Source organism: Prinia subflava, chromosome 24 (genome assembly GCF_021018805.1).
Source record: "Prinia subflava isolate CZ2003 ecotype Zambia chromosome 24, Cam_Psub_1.2, whole genome shotgun sequence".
Lineage (NCBI taxonomy): Eukaryota > Metazoa > Chordata > Aves > Passeriformes > Cisticolidae > Prinia > Prinia subflava.
This window is the reverse complement of record NC_086270.1, coordinates 1,181,558-1,197,526: the sequence shown is the minus strand read 5'-3', so window position 1 is coordinate 1,197,526 and position 15,969 is coordinate 1,181,558. Positions and strand designations below refer to the sequence as shown.

Here is a 15,969-nt window from a genome sequence, read left to right as displayed (position 1 = left end):
CTGAGAAAACCCCCAAGTGCACTTGGAGTGGGAACAGCTGAATTTTGCCTCTGGCCAGTTTGGTCTATTTGAATAAATACTTCCCTGTACCAGTCAGACCTTGCTTATTCCTGTAAATGCTTTCACTTCTCTAAAACGGATGTCCTCAGACACATTTGATCACCACAGCGGTGGAAATGAGCAGGCTGAACTGTGCTTTCCTCTGAATGAAAAATAATCGCCTCCTCTGACCCCTGAATTAGAATTTATCTTGCTTTTGGTGGAGATCCAAGTGCTGCAAGGATTTTGGCTCCTAAAACATGGTCATGGCAGCTCTGGAGAAACACGGAGCAGGTTCCTCACGGGCAGTGAGGGGTGGGAGGAGGAACTCCAGACCTCCCTGGTCCCCTCTGTGGGTTACTGAGAGCCTGGATTGGGACTGGGATAAACTGAGATTGAGGGTTGATCCCAGGGGCTTCATCCCTGGGGATCTCAGGGGAGGAAGGGAATGTGTGACTGCTGCAGAGAGAGAAAGGAGCAGCAGCTGAGAAATCTCAGAACTGGGCCAAGGCTGCATTAATCTGTCGCAGAGATGAAAAAGGCTTTATCTTTGTACAGGTATTAAAAACCACAGGGTACAGGGACATATTTCACGGAACTGCTGCATCAGGAGCTTTGAAGGACTCCTTTAAAGGCAAAGTCCATTCCAGGGCAGTGAAATACTCTTTTCCAAGTCATTTATCCAAGGGCAGAACACTAATATCTATTTACTTCTTTCACTGAACCATAGTACATTAAATACTCCTAGGTTTGAATACCTGAATTTCTTCAAAGGGAGGGTACATCTTCCCCTCGATTTTTGGTGTTGGTAAAGGGCAAACACAGTTTCTGTTGTGAATTTTGCTAAATTTTCAGTAAACTGAATCTGGGATTGGAAACTGAATCTTAACTGAACTTTTAAAGTAATCCAATTCATAATAAATTTGAGAATATACAAGAAATAAGGACCTGTTAAGTGCAAAGGTACAGTGTTGCAGTATAACAAGGATTCTATCAGTAAAGGCACCAAACTCCACGGTGGAACAGTCTGAGAGCCCTGAGCCGTGTTAGCACAGCCAGCACCAGCTGTGGCTTTGCATTGCTTCATGTAGGGAAACATCATCTGGATTTGAATTCCATTCAGTCACCCTAATAAAATTCCGTGCCGTCCTCCTCATCCCACTGCACTTTCAGGTCCAGATCTTTGAAGAGCATGGCCAGAGGAGTGTCCGTGTCCCAGGCGGAGCCGCTGCTCAGCTCCGGGAACATTTCCGTGCCCGCTGTCCCTGGGAGCTGCGCTCTGTTCGCGGGGTGTGGGGATGGCTCTGGCAGCATCCACTGCTCCTGGCTCTCTCCGTTCGCAGTCCGGACCGAGAGAAGCAGGGCTGCCGGCAGCGGTGGCAGCAGCTCCTCCTCTGGAGCACAGTCTGGGGCAGCTTTCGCTGCCGACAGCCGCAGGGGCAGCTCTGCCTGCTGTCTGTAGCACCCTCCCTGTTCCAGCACAGACAGGGACACGCACTCTGCCTTTCCCTCGCTCTGCACCAGCAGCTGCGGCTGCCCGGGGCTCCCCTGGATCACCACCGACTCCAGCCTGTCCCTGTCCTTCCACACCTTTGCCTGCTGCTCTGTGTAATCCCAGCGGCCGCAGCTCTTTCCCAGCTCCTGGGTTCGGAGTTTTCCATCTGGAGAAGCTTCCTTGAGGCCGTGCTGGGGCTGCGGGCCGCGGTCCGTGCCCTGCACGCACAGCCCGTAGGTGAGCGGCAGCCCCGGGGCTGCGGGGACGCTCCGCGCCGCCGCCTGCGGAGCGTAAGCGCCCGGAGCTGGCATCTCCAGCGGGGCCGGCCGCAACGAGGGAACATCCGCCTGCTGCTGGTACGGACAGAACGGCCGCGGTGCCTCCAAATGTTGGCTCATCTGGGCCAGCTGCGCTTCAGGGATGAAAAAGGAGGGTTTGGATAAAGTGAGGGGCTTTATGATGTGCTCCACTGTCAGCGTGAGAGGCTGGAACGGTGAAATCCCTCTGAAGTCCTGGTGGAGGAGATAAAAAAGCACCAGTTATTAACAAGAAGCTGTGACCTTGAAGGTTTGCTTTAGTTACTCTAACATTTTCTTTGGAGAAGTGTCAGTAAAAGCCAGTAACAATCACCAGGGATCTGCTCTGCTGACAAAAGAACTCTGCTTTATTTTTCCTGGAGAATGACCATTCACAGGAATGCAGACATTTCTCATTGTGTATCAACTGAGCAGTCCTGAAATATAAGGAACAAAATCTCCTGCTTTCGCTTTTGCAAGATTTAGTCTAAGCCCTGCAGCATGGAAATAGCACGAAAATCCTTGAGCTCATTAGCATGAAAACCCAATTCTTGCTGTGGGAGGTGAGGGATGGGTGAGAATCCCAGGGTTTCAGGGGGAACTGGGGGTTTAGGCTGCCTCAGGTTCAGTCTGGGGCAGGTTCTGAGCACCTGGAGCGTCTGCAGTGACTGCCTAGACCAGGCTCATTCACCCTTTAAATGAAGGAGGGTGGGTTTAGGTTGGGTATTGGGGAGAAATGCTTTACTCAGAGGTGTGAGACCCTGGCACAGAGCAGCTGTGGCTGCCCCTGGATCCCTGGCAGTGCCCAGGGCCAGGCTGGACAGGGGAAGGTGTGAACCCCATAGCAGGGCACGGACTAAAGGATCTTTCAGGTCCTTGCAGCCCCAGGCAGTGGTGATTCTGTGATTTCCAGGCTGAGCTGCAGTGGCTGCAGGGCACTCACCAGGGCCCTGGGCTGGGCACTGCGCTGTTTGATGTATTTGTAGATCACATAAGCACCGGCAGCAAAAACCAGCCCAGCACAGAACGCCAGGGCCACCAAACAGTAGAGGATCCACGTCTTGTCTGGGAAAGAACAAATGGAAAAAGAGATGGATTAGAAAAACGGCACAATCAGCTAGGTGAAGTCACAGGTGGAGTCTCATAGGGATGAATTTTTAAATTATTAAAACGTTTTGTGCTGAAAATCAATGCATTTCCTGTGTCCAATACCCCAGCTGGACTTGTCAGCTTTCAGCAGAGTTAACAGCCTCACCTGGCAGGGTTTTCACCCAAAACATTTGAGGTTTGCTCCTTCTCTGCAGCAGGCCCATATAAACTGTCCCGTTGTATTCAGTGTCTGGGTCCAAGTTGGAAACTTCAAATTCTTTGCTGTGCTCACTCTTTGTCCACTGTTGAAAAGAAAAGTAAAATCTCTATTTGGGGAAGATTAGATTTTCTTCAATTCGGATTGCAAATTTCAGCATAAAATATTATTTACTAATGAGGTCTCACAGGGCTCTAAATATTCTGTATGTATGAACTCTGATTTTTTTCTGAATCATGTATATATGATATTGTTTTCTATTATTTCTATATTTAATTTGGCATTTCAGTTTCTTAAGATTTAGACTACTTTAATAATTTTTAGTCACCAATGGTTTTACTTTTTGCTACTTATACAGTACTCTTGGAAAGTCCTTTTTTTCCCCCCAGAATTTAAGAGGAAAGCTTAAAGTTCCTGAGAGTCAGAGAATCTAAAATTTTCCCTTGCACATCAGAAATCTCCCCCATCCTGTGCGAACTGAGATCCTTCTCCAGCTCATCTGAAATGGAATTTACTGTGCTTTACCTGCTGCTGTGTCCTCCTGTTGAACATTGTCAGGTGATAATCCACAGCCCCGAATTTGCTGCAGATGTCCTCCACGGTGAGCTGCTGGCCATCCTCACCCCGCAGGGGCGTGGGGGGCGGCCGGATCACCAACCTGATGGAGCGGACGTGGGGAATGTGTTCCACTTGTGGGGCCCCTATAATGGCTGGGAGAGGCAGAGCAGGGAGTGTCAGCTGTGTTCACATCATCTGATAGCTCACACACACCCCAGACTCACTGAAATTGTTATTTCTGTTTGTACAAAAAGGCGTCTGAGCTGTGTGAGCATGGCAGGAGTCAGGCCGCTGGAGACAGGGGTGGTTTTGGGGTTCTGCACTTTACAGTGTCTGTCCCCAGGAATTCTCATCCCAGGCTTTTCCAGCTCCATGTTCCCTGTCCCTATTCCTCCTCCATGTGTGTGTGAGGGGTGAAATCCCACCACAGGCTCTCAGGTGGCAGCTGCCCAAATCCCATTTCCCATCCTACACCAGATTCACAGAGCTTTTGTGCCTGCCCTTATCTCTGGTGACAGGCACACGCTTCACCCAGCACCAAAAGGGGCTTTAATCCAAGTTTTCCTGCCTTTTTTGACACAAAGGTCTGAAGGCTCTTCACAAGCATTGGCTGCTGATGCCACCTGGAATTATTCTTGGTGATTTTTCACTGGGGAAATTTTAGCCACAAAGCCAATAAGCCCCCAAAGGCTGCGTTGTGCCTGCAGTAGGGCTCATTTGGGGTTGGGACACAAAGCATCCACTGGAATGGATGCTTATCCCAATGTTCCATTTCACAGCTCCTGGGACTCACTGTCCTCAGGCTGCCCACCATGTCCCTTCCTCATTTCAGCTCTCCCTTCCATCACACCTGGCTTTCCCTTTCTCCTCTGATCCCACATCGGGTCAGCCCTCAGCTGAGGCCCTGCCCGTTTCTCATTTACCTCCTTGCCCAAAACACCAAACCTCCAGGCCTTCACTCCCTCCCCGCCAAGCTTTGCAAGGATTTTCTTGCAGGAAATGCAGGGAGGTGCAGCCCTGGGGGCGGCAGGAGGGGGCTGCAGTGGTACCTACTCTCCTTGCGGGGCTCGAACCTCTCGGAGCGCGCCCAGCCGGGGGAGCAGCCCCTGGCCCGCACCCGCCCGTAGAAATGCTCCGTGAAGTTCTCCGTCTCCTGGCTGAGGTTGCAGGAGAGCTGGGTGATGCTCTGGCACTCACGTTTGTTGAGCCAGGATTTCTCTCCATACCTGAGGACAAGACAAGGGTTTGGGGTTGTTTGGCTGGACAGGACTGGAGGAAAACGGAACAGAGAGAAGGAAGTTGCTGAAGGCAAGAGTAGCTCAGTGATGGAGAAAGCAACCCAAGGTATAAAATACTTGCTTAAAAGAGCATCATCTCCCACTTTGAATAATCCTGTCTTTCACTGAGTTCTCCTCAGAGCAGAACCATAGTACAGGCAGGAGAAGCAGCAAAATCAGCTTTTCCCTCTTGGCCCTTCTCTCTCTGAGACCCCTAAGAGCAGCCCAGCAGAAGCAAACTTCACATACTGTTTGTACTGGACATCAAACACAGTGCCAGGGGGAATATCTGCCTCCGTTTCCCACGTCAGGATGTTCTCAAAGTTTATGGAAGAAAATGCTGCACGTTTCACACATGATGGTCTCTCTGTAGTCACAATGCCTGGAGGAGCAGAGAAACTGGCATTAAAAAACATTTTCTGACATCTCAGCCCTCAGATGAAAATGGATCCTGGGGTATTTTGCTAAAGCTGGGTTGAAAAGGAGCTTGAGCAGAATAAGACTTCAAACTGTGTCCACATCACACTCTTGCAGACAACTGACATCCCAAAGAAATGTAAGTCAGGAATTTATACAGAAAAGCCTCAAAAACTCCAGTCAGGAAGAGAATATTTGAATTTCGAGTTGGGTTTCTTTAAGAGCCATTTTCAAGCCCTGAATCACGTCTCTGCTTTCTGCCCTGCTCAAGGAAGTGACATGCAGAGCTCAGTGTCACCTCCCTGAAGATGTGGCTGCGTTCTCCTCTCGTGCTCCGTGTTTTATTGGATGGGAACTTCCTGCACGGAGCGCCACCCGCTGTCTGGACTCTGGCCTGGGTGTGCCGGGGTGACAGCAAAGAGCTCCGGCAGCTCCCTGTCCTCTGAGCCCTGCTGCTCCTCCTGGGGGGACAGCTCTGCCTTTGGGGACAGGAATGTCACCTGCATCCCACCCTGGCCCTCCTGCTGCCAGCTGGCTCTGAGGTGCTGCAGAAAAGTCCTCGAGGGTTTTGTCTCTCTCTTATCACGAGAAAACACAGGGCAACATCTTGCCAAAGCTGATCTGTAAAAGTTTCTAACTTCAGGATTTATAAATTCAGGTTATAGGCAGGCCCTCAAAGGTAAATCATTCATTCGTTATTCAGCTCTTGGTTTGTGGCACTGAAAAACACCTGGGGCACGTGAGGGCTTCAGCCTGCAGGGAACAACGAGAGCCCTCGTGAAAATGTGGGGTGAGCAAATGAAAATAGCACAGATGGGCAAACAGCACAGGCATGGGGTGATTTGGACAAGATCACACGGAACAGAGACTGAATTCCACCCGGATCCTCACTCCAAGCTTTCCCCCATGGACCAGAAATGAGTGTGAGCAGTTCAGACTCGGCTGGATGGAGCAGGGTTAGGCAGAAAGGCACAGATCCCTTCTCAGGCCTGTGTGTGGCACTGGGGCAGGGATGTGGTGCAGAAATGGGCTCCTGGCGCTCCAGATTTTGTCCTGACCTCATGTGCAGCTCCACATTTGCCTCTGCTCATTCCAGGCTCAGCAGGAGGCAGCAGTGTGGGTCTGAAGGAGTGGGATTCCCTGTCTGAGCACCCTGAAAACTGAGTCACAAATACCTCCATCTTATCAGGACTAGGAAATCTCTGTCTTCCCACATTTATCCATGCTAGAACACCGCTATGCAAAGCAGCAATACACAAGCACAGTCAAGTGTGGGCAGGGGAAAACCAGGATATTTCACAGTGTGGCAGTTCCTTGGGCTGAGGAGTTTGACAAGGCAGGATCCCAGACAGGAGCAGAGGAGTGAATGACAAGGCTGAATGATGAAGAGCTGGTGTCTGGAAAGAGCAAGTTTATCCTTCATTCACCCAGCACTGAGCCTGTCATCCCTGGAGTAGGATTAAATGGCTTTTAGGGGGTAGATCTAGATTAGATCTCAGGGAAAAATTGTTCCCTGGGTGGGGAGGCCCTGGCATGGGGTGCCCAGATCAGCGGTGGCTGCTCCATCTCTGGAAGTGCCCAAGGCCAGCTTGGACAGGGCTTGCAGTGACCTGGGACAGTGCAAAGTGTCCCTGCCATGGCAGGGGGTGGGATGAGATGAGCTTTAAGTCCCTTCCAACCCAACCACTCTGTGACGATTCCCTCATTTTAAGATTACGTTATTTGTTCGTACCTCTTTTAAAATCAGGACTGCTCTTGTATTCATTTGTGCCTTTGCTTAAGACATGAGAACACTGATCCAAAGCCCCCGATACCAAGGAATATCCTTCACTCCTGTGGGATTTGGGTTGTAGCACAGTAACAAACCCAAAGGAGTGGAGGAACCTTTTCCTCTCCCTACTAATCCCTCAAGTGCCGAGCAAACCAGCCACACATGGGAGTTACCACAACAAGAGACGACACAGAAGAGAACCCAGACAACAGCTCATTCTCCAGGGGATAACTCAGGAAACAGGACTGAAATCCAGAGCCCGGGATCCAACAGAAACACCACAGTGAGTGACAGCAGAGGAGAGCCCAGGACTTACCAACCACGGAAACTCCAGCCAGGACGATCAGAAGTGGCTGCATGAATAACCCTGCAGGCTGGGCTGCCAGAGCAGGCAGTGGCTCATGTGCAGGTGAATCACCTCTTAGGAGAGCTGAGTTCTTTCTTGCCAGGCCAGGAGGGATTTGTTGCTCAGTAACAGAGCAGGGCTCCTGTCCTGCCTTCCCTGGGCTCTGAGCTCCCAGCGGCTCCCAGCCCTGCGCATGTGTGACACAGGCGAGAGTGACAGCACGAGCACCTCTCCCCTCCAGTGCACACCTGACTGTACAAAGGTGCACGAGCCAGAGGCTGAGAAAATCCCCAGCTCCTGAAAAAGAGCCAAATACCTTTTTGCTGAGAGCTTCCTGCTGAAAGCCCTCCCTGAGGTTCCTGGGGTTTGACGTTCGATTTTCTGGTCGAGTAACTTGAGCTTGTTACAACTCTCGACATTGAAACTTAGTGCTGTGCACCTGGTTGGTTTAATATCTGCTGCAAAATTTCCTTAAAAATACTTCTGGATGCTTTCTTGGAATGAAAGTCAGCCAGAGCACTGGGTTTATGCTCGTCTGTTGTTCTTCCTGACCTTGGATGGATCAGCACACGCCCTGCACAGCCTGGGCTGGGCAGGAGCTCCTCAGCTCTGCCCTGGACCTGCACCAGGTTCTCCCACCTGATGTGGGGAGGAGGTAGAAGAGTAGAAGAGCACCTGCTGTCCCACAGCTTTTTGCAGAGGCCATTGTACACCTACAGTGTTTATTTTTGTGGCTGTTTACAGTGTAAAGTTCTGTTACTGAATCCACGTGATAAGAACTGGGAGTTTCTATGGACAACAAGAAAGGGCTCCAGTCCCTTTTCCATAATGTGTTCTGTTTTTAGGGTGTTGTTACGTTTTCAGAATACAAACCCTGTGTGCTTCTGAAGCTGAACATTGATTTCACGGCTCTATCCTTGTGGCCAAACATGTGACAGAATCCACAACCCCCTTCTGCTTCCCTCCCCATCCGTGGATTTCCTGTTCCTGACGCTGTTTCTGTTCCCTGCCCTGCTGGGCTGTGTGAGGGCTCTGTGCTCCCAGCCCTGCCACGGTGCATCGCTGGCATTTGTCACTGCAGCTCACCTGGCCAGAGGCAGAGGTTAGACCAGACACACCTATGCACCAGTGTCTAATTAAGCACAACTGTTTGTTAGGGTGTTTCCTGAACAGCCTGCTCAAAGTATTTCCATTTTTCCCTCCCTCACGTCACTGCCTCACGCTGCTGCTGTGTGATGGGGCAGAGCTGAGGGACCTCGGTGTGCACCCGAGCCTTCAGTTCTGAGAACAGAACTTCAAACTTCACCTCTGCCCTTAATTCTAGCAAGGTGTCACCTCTTGAATAGCCCAGGAAACACCTCTCTGAGTCTTTGGGGACCTGAAGATGTCCAAAATTCGACTTTCAAGTTTAAAATTAGGATTTTATCTTCCAAACTCTCTCAAACTTTTGATTTCCTCACGGTGTGTGGGGACTGCAGCAAACCTGGTGAGTGCTGGGCAGGAACCCCCCGTGTGTGGATGTGGCACTGGGGGACAGGGCGAGTTCACAGCTGGACTCGATGATCTCCAAGGTCTTTTCCTAAGGAAATGATTCCCTGATGCTGTGATGAGACCTGGAGCAGCTGTTCTGGGAAGGGGAGCACTGTGCCCTGGCTGTGAGTGACCCCTCTGCGTGGGAAAACAGCTCTCAAGCCCTGCTGGAAGAAATGAGGAGTTGGATGCTGCCACCACCTGTCCAGCTGCCCTGGCCCGCAGTCCCTCAGCTCCCTGGACATGACAAGAACTGATCCCAGGCTCTGTTTGCAGAGCTGGGACATGTCAGAATCATTTTGGAGAGGTTACACAACTTCAGTGCTTCCTGTAAGTCAAAGCCTGGGGGGTTTTCCTTGATTGCACAAGACATTGGGTGGTGATTATATCTGGATCATCTGTGTCTTTCCAAATGAACCGCAGGGATAACAATGCAGGATGTACCTCAGGACACTGCAGAGGACAAAGGAATTGTCCAGCTGGTGAATCCTTTCCCCTGCCTCCCCTTCTGACTTTATCTCTTACTGCAAAGCAGTTCTCGGTCCCTCCTATCACCCCTTACTTCATTTATTCCCAAATTCTTAAAAGATTTCAGCTTTCATACCCTCCATCAACACCTTCCCCTCATCTGAGCCCTCTCCCTGAATGCTGGGAGGGTTCCCCTCTTTCTTTTAAAGCTTTGCTTTCCTGTGAGTCCTTTACACAAAGGCTCCTTTTGATACCCGAGCATAAACAGCCTTTACAAGGGCATGAAGGGATGGGACAAAGGTGATGGCTGTAAACTGCCAGAGGGGAGATCTAGATTAGATATTGGACTAAAATCCTTGCCCAGGGTGGGCAGGCCCTGGCACAGGTGCCCAGAGCAGCTGTGGCTGCCCCTGGATCCCTGGCAGTGCCCAAGGCCGGGCTGGAGCAGCCTGGGGACAGTGGAGGTGTCCCTGCCATGGCAGTGGGGTGAACTTCAGGATCCCTTCCCACCCAAACCATTCTGTGATTCTTTGCTCAGAGGGAGATCACAGTCCTGGTTTTCCAGTGACCAGAGTGACCTGCCTGGGGAATCTCAGAATTCCACTCCAGCCCAGGATGGGGTCCTGGTTTAAAGGTAATTTTTTTTCAGGAGGAGCTGCACTCCCCCTTTGTAGCTCTGGAAAACAAAACCACGTGCACATGGAGATTTGTATCAAAATATTATTGCTCTCAGACATCTGCACAGCAGGAGCAATTTCAGCTTCAATAAGTATAAAATAAATAAATAAACAAACATGTTGCCCACTTTGGCTTCAGTTCCCTCTGTTGGAACACAGAAGGTGATTTCTGCAGGATGAGTTGGAGAACTTCTCATCCCACAAAAACCAGACCTTGCTGAATATCTCTGTGAGGAACTTTCAGTCAAGCTCTGGACTTACAGAAGCAAAGGTGGCACAAAACAGTTCAAAATCTGCTCCAAATCCACAGGTACAACACTGCATTTTCAGGCCCCAGCTGAAGGTTTCACCCAGGGCTGGGTTGTGCTTTTGCCTTTCTTAGCCCACGTGCAGCAGTTCCCTGGTCCTGATGTCTCAGGTGACCCCCAGGCAGTGCCTGTTTGCCTGTACAGTGAAGCACAGAGGTGACTTAGCAATAAAATGCACCTTTTGTGTCCCCAAAGCCATTGCCAGACATCAGTTTATCAGGTTTTTGTCCTTGTTCAAGGATCCTTGCTGGGATATCTGGAGCTCTCCAGCATTTTCCAGGCAGTCCCCAGACCTGCTGGGTACTTCAGATCCTTCCCAAGTAATGTGAGTGCTCGTAGCCTGGGAATTGCAACTTTGGACCATATTTTTCCTCTGTATTTGAGGTCTCAAAAGCGTCACCCAGCACCGTGGGCTCGGTGGAATCGTCACTGCCACAGTCACTGGCAATGCCTTCGTCCTCTGCCACCTGCAGTGTCCACAGGGGGATGAGCAGCTGCCTGCTGGGATCCTCTCTGGGCTGGGCCGTCGAGTCCCTCTGCAGCTGCAGATCAAGGATGGATTTCTGGAAATCCCTGGAGGAGTGAGGAGCCTTCCTGTGCGAGTGGGGGTCAGCACAAATCCCCCCCAGCAGGGGCTGAAGGGAGGCCATTCCCAGCCTCTCATCCCTGTTTCCATCACCCTGTCCGTGCTCGCTGCCCCCTGGGAATCTCACATCAGTGAGGGAGATTCTTCCCAAGGAGGAGCTGACATACAGGGCTGTGTCCTCGTCAGCCTGGGGTCCCGAGGTGTCCACCTCAGCCTTCCTCTCTGCAAAGAGGGTGAAGCCCAGCGCCCTGAGGTCAGGCACAGAGCCGCTGTCCACAGAGACACCTCCAGATCCCAAACCCAGGCTGCTTTTCCCCAGGGCTGCTGGGGGTGCCTGACAGCTGAGGAGTCTCTTTGGATACCGGGGCATTTCATGGTATGGGATCAAAGCGCTGCTCTCTTCTTCCTCCTCATCCTCTGATGACGATGATGACGATGATGATGATGGGAAAGAAGCCCTCCATGGCAGGTGGTGTCCTCCTGAAGCTCTGTTTGCCCTCCTTTGAGGCACTGGCTTCTCTGTGCAGTTCAGATCATCACTGCAGAATTCCTTTTCACTGAACTCCAAGTGGAAGGTTGGTCCAGCAGCTTTAAATTGAGAGAAATCCTGCCAGGGAGAAGGAATGAGACAGTGAGCCTGTGATGCTTTTAAAAGAAACGTTTGGATGTAAGAAAAATCACTTCAAAAATGGGAGCTACAAATGTAAAATTGAGAAGTGCAGAACCCCCAGCCCTCCCCAGTTACCCTCTGCAAACCAGCAAGACTCTGAGTCGGGAGGGACCTCAAAATTTGAGCCATACCAAAACCTGAGGCATCTTCCTGTGCTTGGCCTCGTGTTTCACCAGGCAGCAGATGAAAGGACCGGCCACAGAGATGGGGAGGACAAACAGAAGGATCACAACCAGAAGTAAAAACTTCCAATCCATTGCTGAAACAGACAGAAATAATCTCCTGTGAGTGCTATTTTTATAGGAATTATGGGCTCTACACTGACAGACAATACTCAAGGTTTTTGGAAAACATTTCAGGGTTGGCTTTTTCAAATGAAAATATTTCTACAGAAAGAAGGAACCACTCACCAGAAAATTCAGCCTTTAACAAGAAGCCTTTTTTTTGGGTGGCAAAAACCTGATTTTAGTGGAAATCTTTGCCTTGCCCTCATGCCACTGGATGTCTGCCACGTCCTTTCCCAGGAGGGGCCATACCTTTGTGGTTTAACAGCACACACACTGGCTGGGAGAATTCGCTGTGCTTCAAGCTGATGCTTTCGTACAGAGCCCTGGCACTGAAGCAGTAATTGCCCCTGAGAGCAGTGGTGTTGATGATCACCGTGTCCTTCCTGAAGTAACCTTCGTACTTCTTCTGTTGAGAGCCAAAGCAGAGATTGGAGAGATGGTTCTGTCATTATTGGCGTGGTGTTTCTGTACCACTTTAGCCCATGGATCCCCATCTGGCATCTCCCCCAGGGCTGATGGATCCAGGGTGGGAATTCCAGCTGTGCTGGGCTTGCTGTGCCAGGGAATGCTGCCAGTGGCACCTGGATTATTGTTTTAAACCTCAGATCTTTAGACTGACTGTAGTGTGGCCTCCTCTTCCTGATAAAAATAGGGAACTACCAAAAAAATAAGGATGCACACACAAATTCTTTTTGTCTCTGGCTTTAGTTTAGCTCTGGTTTGGCTGCTTCATTTCCTCCAGGCCCTCCCTCCCTGCCCAGAACTCTGAAGCTCTTTCAGTTCCTCCGTTTCATCTTTTACTGACCTTGTCTTGAGATCCTGCTTCCCAGAGGTTCAGGTCGTACTTCCAGGTGAGGCTCTCCACACAGGCGGGCAGGGGGAAGGAGGCGCTCACGTGGATGGAATTGTCCCTGACGTCCAGGGACAGCACGGGGGGAGCCAGCTCCACTGCAAGGGAGTGAGCAGAGTCAGAATGGGGCTTGCTTGGCTCTTGTAATAAACGCCAATCACTCGCTTTTTTAAAAATTTTTGAAAAAATTTAATAAGGGATAAAAATCGGTTATAAAAAATAGTAATACAAATGTAATAATAATAAAAGTTAAACAATTTTAGAGTTAGGACAAATCATGAGACAATAAGGACAAAGAAGGCAGCCCGGGCCATGGCTCCCCCTTCCAGACAAAGGCTAGTCAGGAGAAGGATCCCCTAGAGAGAAATCGCTCTCTTTTTGAGGAACCTCTTCATGACTATGCCTATTTTATTTAAAACAATCGTTTTCAGCTGTTACTTGTCTTTCAATTCTCTGGCATCTGCGAGTCTGGTTTAAGTCCTTGAAGAGGTTGTTTCTGTTGATAAGGAAAGCCATAAATTCTTCTTCACTAGAAAATTTAGGGATCTCTGCAAACTGTTATCTTTGTGCAAAGAATTCTTGATTATTTTCTCTCTTTCTTGAGCTAAAAAGAATATCACACACACATAGCTTCTAAAGCTTAATGTTAATTACAAAACTGCATTCACTATATTACTCAAATGTTAATACAGCATAACTTTTCTACCTAGCATATTACATATAGTAAATGTATAGTAAATACACAATATGCCTTTTTCACAGCTCTCACCTTCCCAGCAGTGACACTTTCCATGGCTGGCCCTCACTCCCAACTGTTATCTTGTGACAGGAGGGAGGCAAAGGACACCTCTTTTATCTGACACACCCCAGGGAGCTTAAAGCCTTTGTTCAGCTGGGACACTGCTGAACAAATTCTGACACTTGCTACAAAATTCCTCCTCAAACAATCCCAGTTCCTTACTGTTCCTGCTCACTCAATTCTCTGCCACCCCTAAAGCTCCTGGATTCCTGTGGGGTGTGGCCTGTCCGTGTGTGGGAATGTCCTTCTGTCCGTCCAGGCTGTCACCTGGCAGGCACTCACCGTCTGAGTAATAATCCCTGAACTGGGATTTCACCCACGGCGACCGGGACTGTCCCCACAGCGCCTTCACCCGGGCCCGCGCCTTCACGTACAAGCTGGAGAGGGCACAGGTCAGATTGCAGAAGGTTCTGGGGATGTTTTGGCAGTGAGGAACCTTCATCCATTTGTCCAGGCGATCCTGGCTGAAAGGAGCGACCACACCAAAATATTGAACACGTCCTGCTGGGATTTGTGTAGCGAGAGAAGGAAGGGTTGGGGAGGGTGGGGAGCAAACGGTGCTCAGAGTTTGGAACACTTCCCACATAGATCGTGTTTAGTTTTGGTGGAAGGGCACTGACAGTCATTAGGAGATCATTAGGACAGTCATTAATCAGGAGAGATGCCCAGGAGCTGTCCTTCCAGCAGACACGGTCTGGGAGCTCTTACCTTTCGTACCTCACAGTGTAGGTCACACCTGGGGGATAACCTTCCCCTGCAGCCCAGCTCAAAATCATGGCAAAGTCCTTCGACAGCAGCGTCACATTTTGAGGAGGGAGAAGTTGAACATGACCTGATCAAAAGGGGAAATTATGTGAATTATTTAAAAATATCTCTAGGGACAGGAAATACCACTTGGTTCTCACTAAGGTGGTGTCAAAATTTGAGGCAGAGCCGTTCATTAAAGGCTGGAAATTGGCTCTGGAAGCAGGTGTGATGCCATGTTTGCCTCACCTCATAAAACATCTTCATCTCAACAGCTTTTAGAATTAGGACTCACGTTTGTGTGAACAATTTGTTTTATAACTTTGTGGCTTTCCCCGTGGTCTCACTGCATTTCAGTGATTTACAACCCACAAACTCCCCCTGACTCCCTGGACAGGGCAGACACGGCTGTCCCACACTTCCCATTCAATCCCAGTCCTCCAGGGGCAGATCCTACCAGGAATTCAGGGGTGCAGGTTTGTCCTGGATATTTCCCTGCCCGTTTTTTCCAGTAGATCATTATGTCCATCACCAGCCCTCAACAAGACACCTTCCATAGGCAGATTTGAAACTGTCACTTCTTTACCATGGAATATTCCACTTTATGTGATTCATTCCCATTTAAACTGACTACAATTTCTCTTTTCTCCTACCAACAAAGCTATGTAGTGAAAGGAAAAGTAACCCTCAGGTGTGCACGTACCTTGAGCCTGCTGCAGAAGGCACAGAGCCACCAGGGCTCCCACCCTCCAGCCACACACAGCAAAGCAGAACTTCCCATTTATCACAAATGCCTTTCCTTGGTCCGTTCTCATCGTGTTTCCTGTGTGAATTCCAGAGGGCTGAGGAGCTCAGGAGCTGCACACATGCGCCCTGCCTCTCTTCCTGGTACAGCCCTGCACGTGTGGCTGGCAGAGGTGCAGGTGTGAGAGGGTTTTGGGGGAAAGGAGAGGGAAAGGCTGCAGCACTGCGCCCTCCAGTGCAGCACAGCTGAGCACCAGTGCAGGGAGAGCTGCTGCACCTTGTGAGACACCTCGGGAAAACTCCGACCTTTGGTACTTACCTGCGTGGCTGTGAAATACTGACAGAACTTAAATCAGTTCTCATTGCAGGAGAGAGCTATAAATAACCTAGCAACTATAAAAACAGGGAGGCTCTGGTTATCTGGTGTTTGCAGGAGATCAAAGACTTTCCCAGAGTTTATGTTACCACAACAGTTTTTGGGAGCTAGGGAATTACTGCACTTTATATCTGGGGGAGGAAAGTGCAGAGATAGGACGGGGTCTGCCCCTCCCAGTGCGGGCACCTGGATCTCTCTGCCAAGCTCGGGGTGCCCAGGTGTGTGCTTGGAACGGCTGTGCCATGCAAGAGGAGGGAAATCCCTGCCTCAGGCACTGCCTGGCACCCCCAATCCCTGCCTCAGTCACTGCCTGGCACCCCAATCCCTGCCTCAGTCACTGCCTGGCACCCTCAATCCCTGCCTCAGGCACTGCCTGGCACCCCCAATCCCTGCCTCAGTCACTGCCTGGCACCCTCAATCCCTGC

The 15,969-nt window shown here is 50.2% G+C and overlaps 2 protein-coding genes across 5 annotated transcripts; both read right to left on the bottom strand.

The window, feature by feature from the left end:
• Window positions 1-551: 551 nt before the first annotated feature.
• On the bottom strand, window positions 552-8,122 carry IL22RA1 (interleukin 22 receptor subunit alpha 1). Of its 3 annotated transcripts, XM_063418994.1 has the most exons (8): window positions 7,822-8,121; window positions 7,476-7,692; window positions 5,221-5,353; window positions 4,748-4,920; window positions 3,662-3,846; window positions 3,086-3,221; window positions 2,774-2,895; window positions 553-2,046 (listed from the first exon to the last, which is right to left on the bottom strand). In XM_063418994.1, the coding sequence occupies exons 2-8, from the start codon at window positions 7,516-7,518 to the stop codon at window positions 1,168-1,170; spliced, it is 1,671 nt and encodes a 556-aa protein (XP_063275064.1). In that variant the 5' UTR covers window positions 7,519-7,692; window positions 7,822-8,121; the 3' UTR covers window positions 553-1,167. The 3 variants fall into 3 exon arrangements, with proteins under 3 accessions (XP_063275065.1, XP_063275066.1, XP_063275064.1); XM_063418995.1 differs by having other exon boundaries at window positions 552-2,046; window positions 4,744-4,920; window positions 7,476-8,122; XM_063418996.1 differs by having other exon boundaries at window positions 552-2,046; window positions 7,476-7,884.
• Window positions 8,123-10,209: 2,087 nt separating this feature from the next.
• Window positions 10,210-15,613, bottom strand: IFNLR1 (interferon lambda receptor 1). 2 transcript variants are annotated; one of them, XM_063418842.1, is made up of 7 exons: window positions 15,128-15,613; window positions 14,389-14,512; window positions 13,963-14,144; window positions 12,837-12,979; window positions 12,281-12,437; window positions 11,876-12,003; window positions 10,210-11,681 (listed from the first exon to the last, which is right to left on the bottom strand). In XM_063418842.1, the coding sequence occupies exons 1-7, from the start codon at window positions 15,237-15,239 to the stop codon at window positions 10,794-10,796; spliced, it is 1,734 nt and encodes a 577-aa protein (XP_063274912.1). In that variant the 5' UTR covers window positions 15,240-15,613; the 3' UTR covers window positions 10,210-10,793. The 2 variants fall into 2 exon arrangements, with proteins under 2 accessions (XP_063274912.1, XP_063274914.1); XM_063418844.1 differs by having other exon boundaries at window positions 14,398-14,512.
• Window positions 15,614-15,969: the final 356 nt, after the last annotated feature.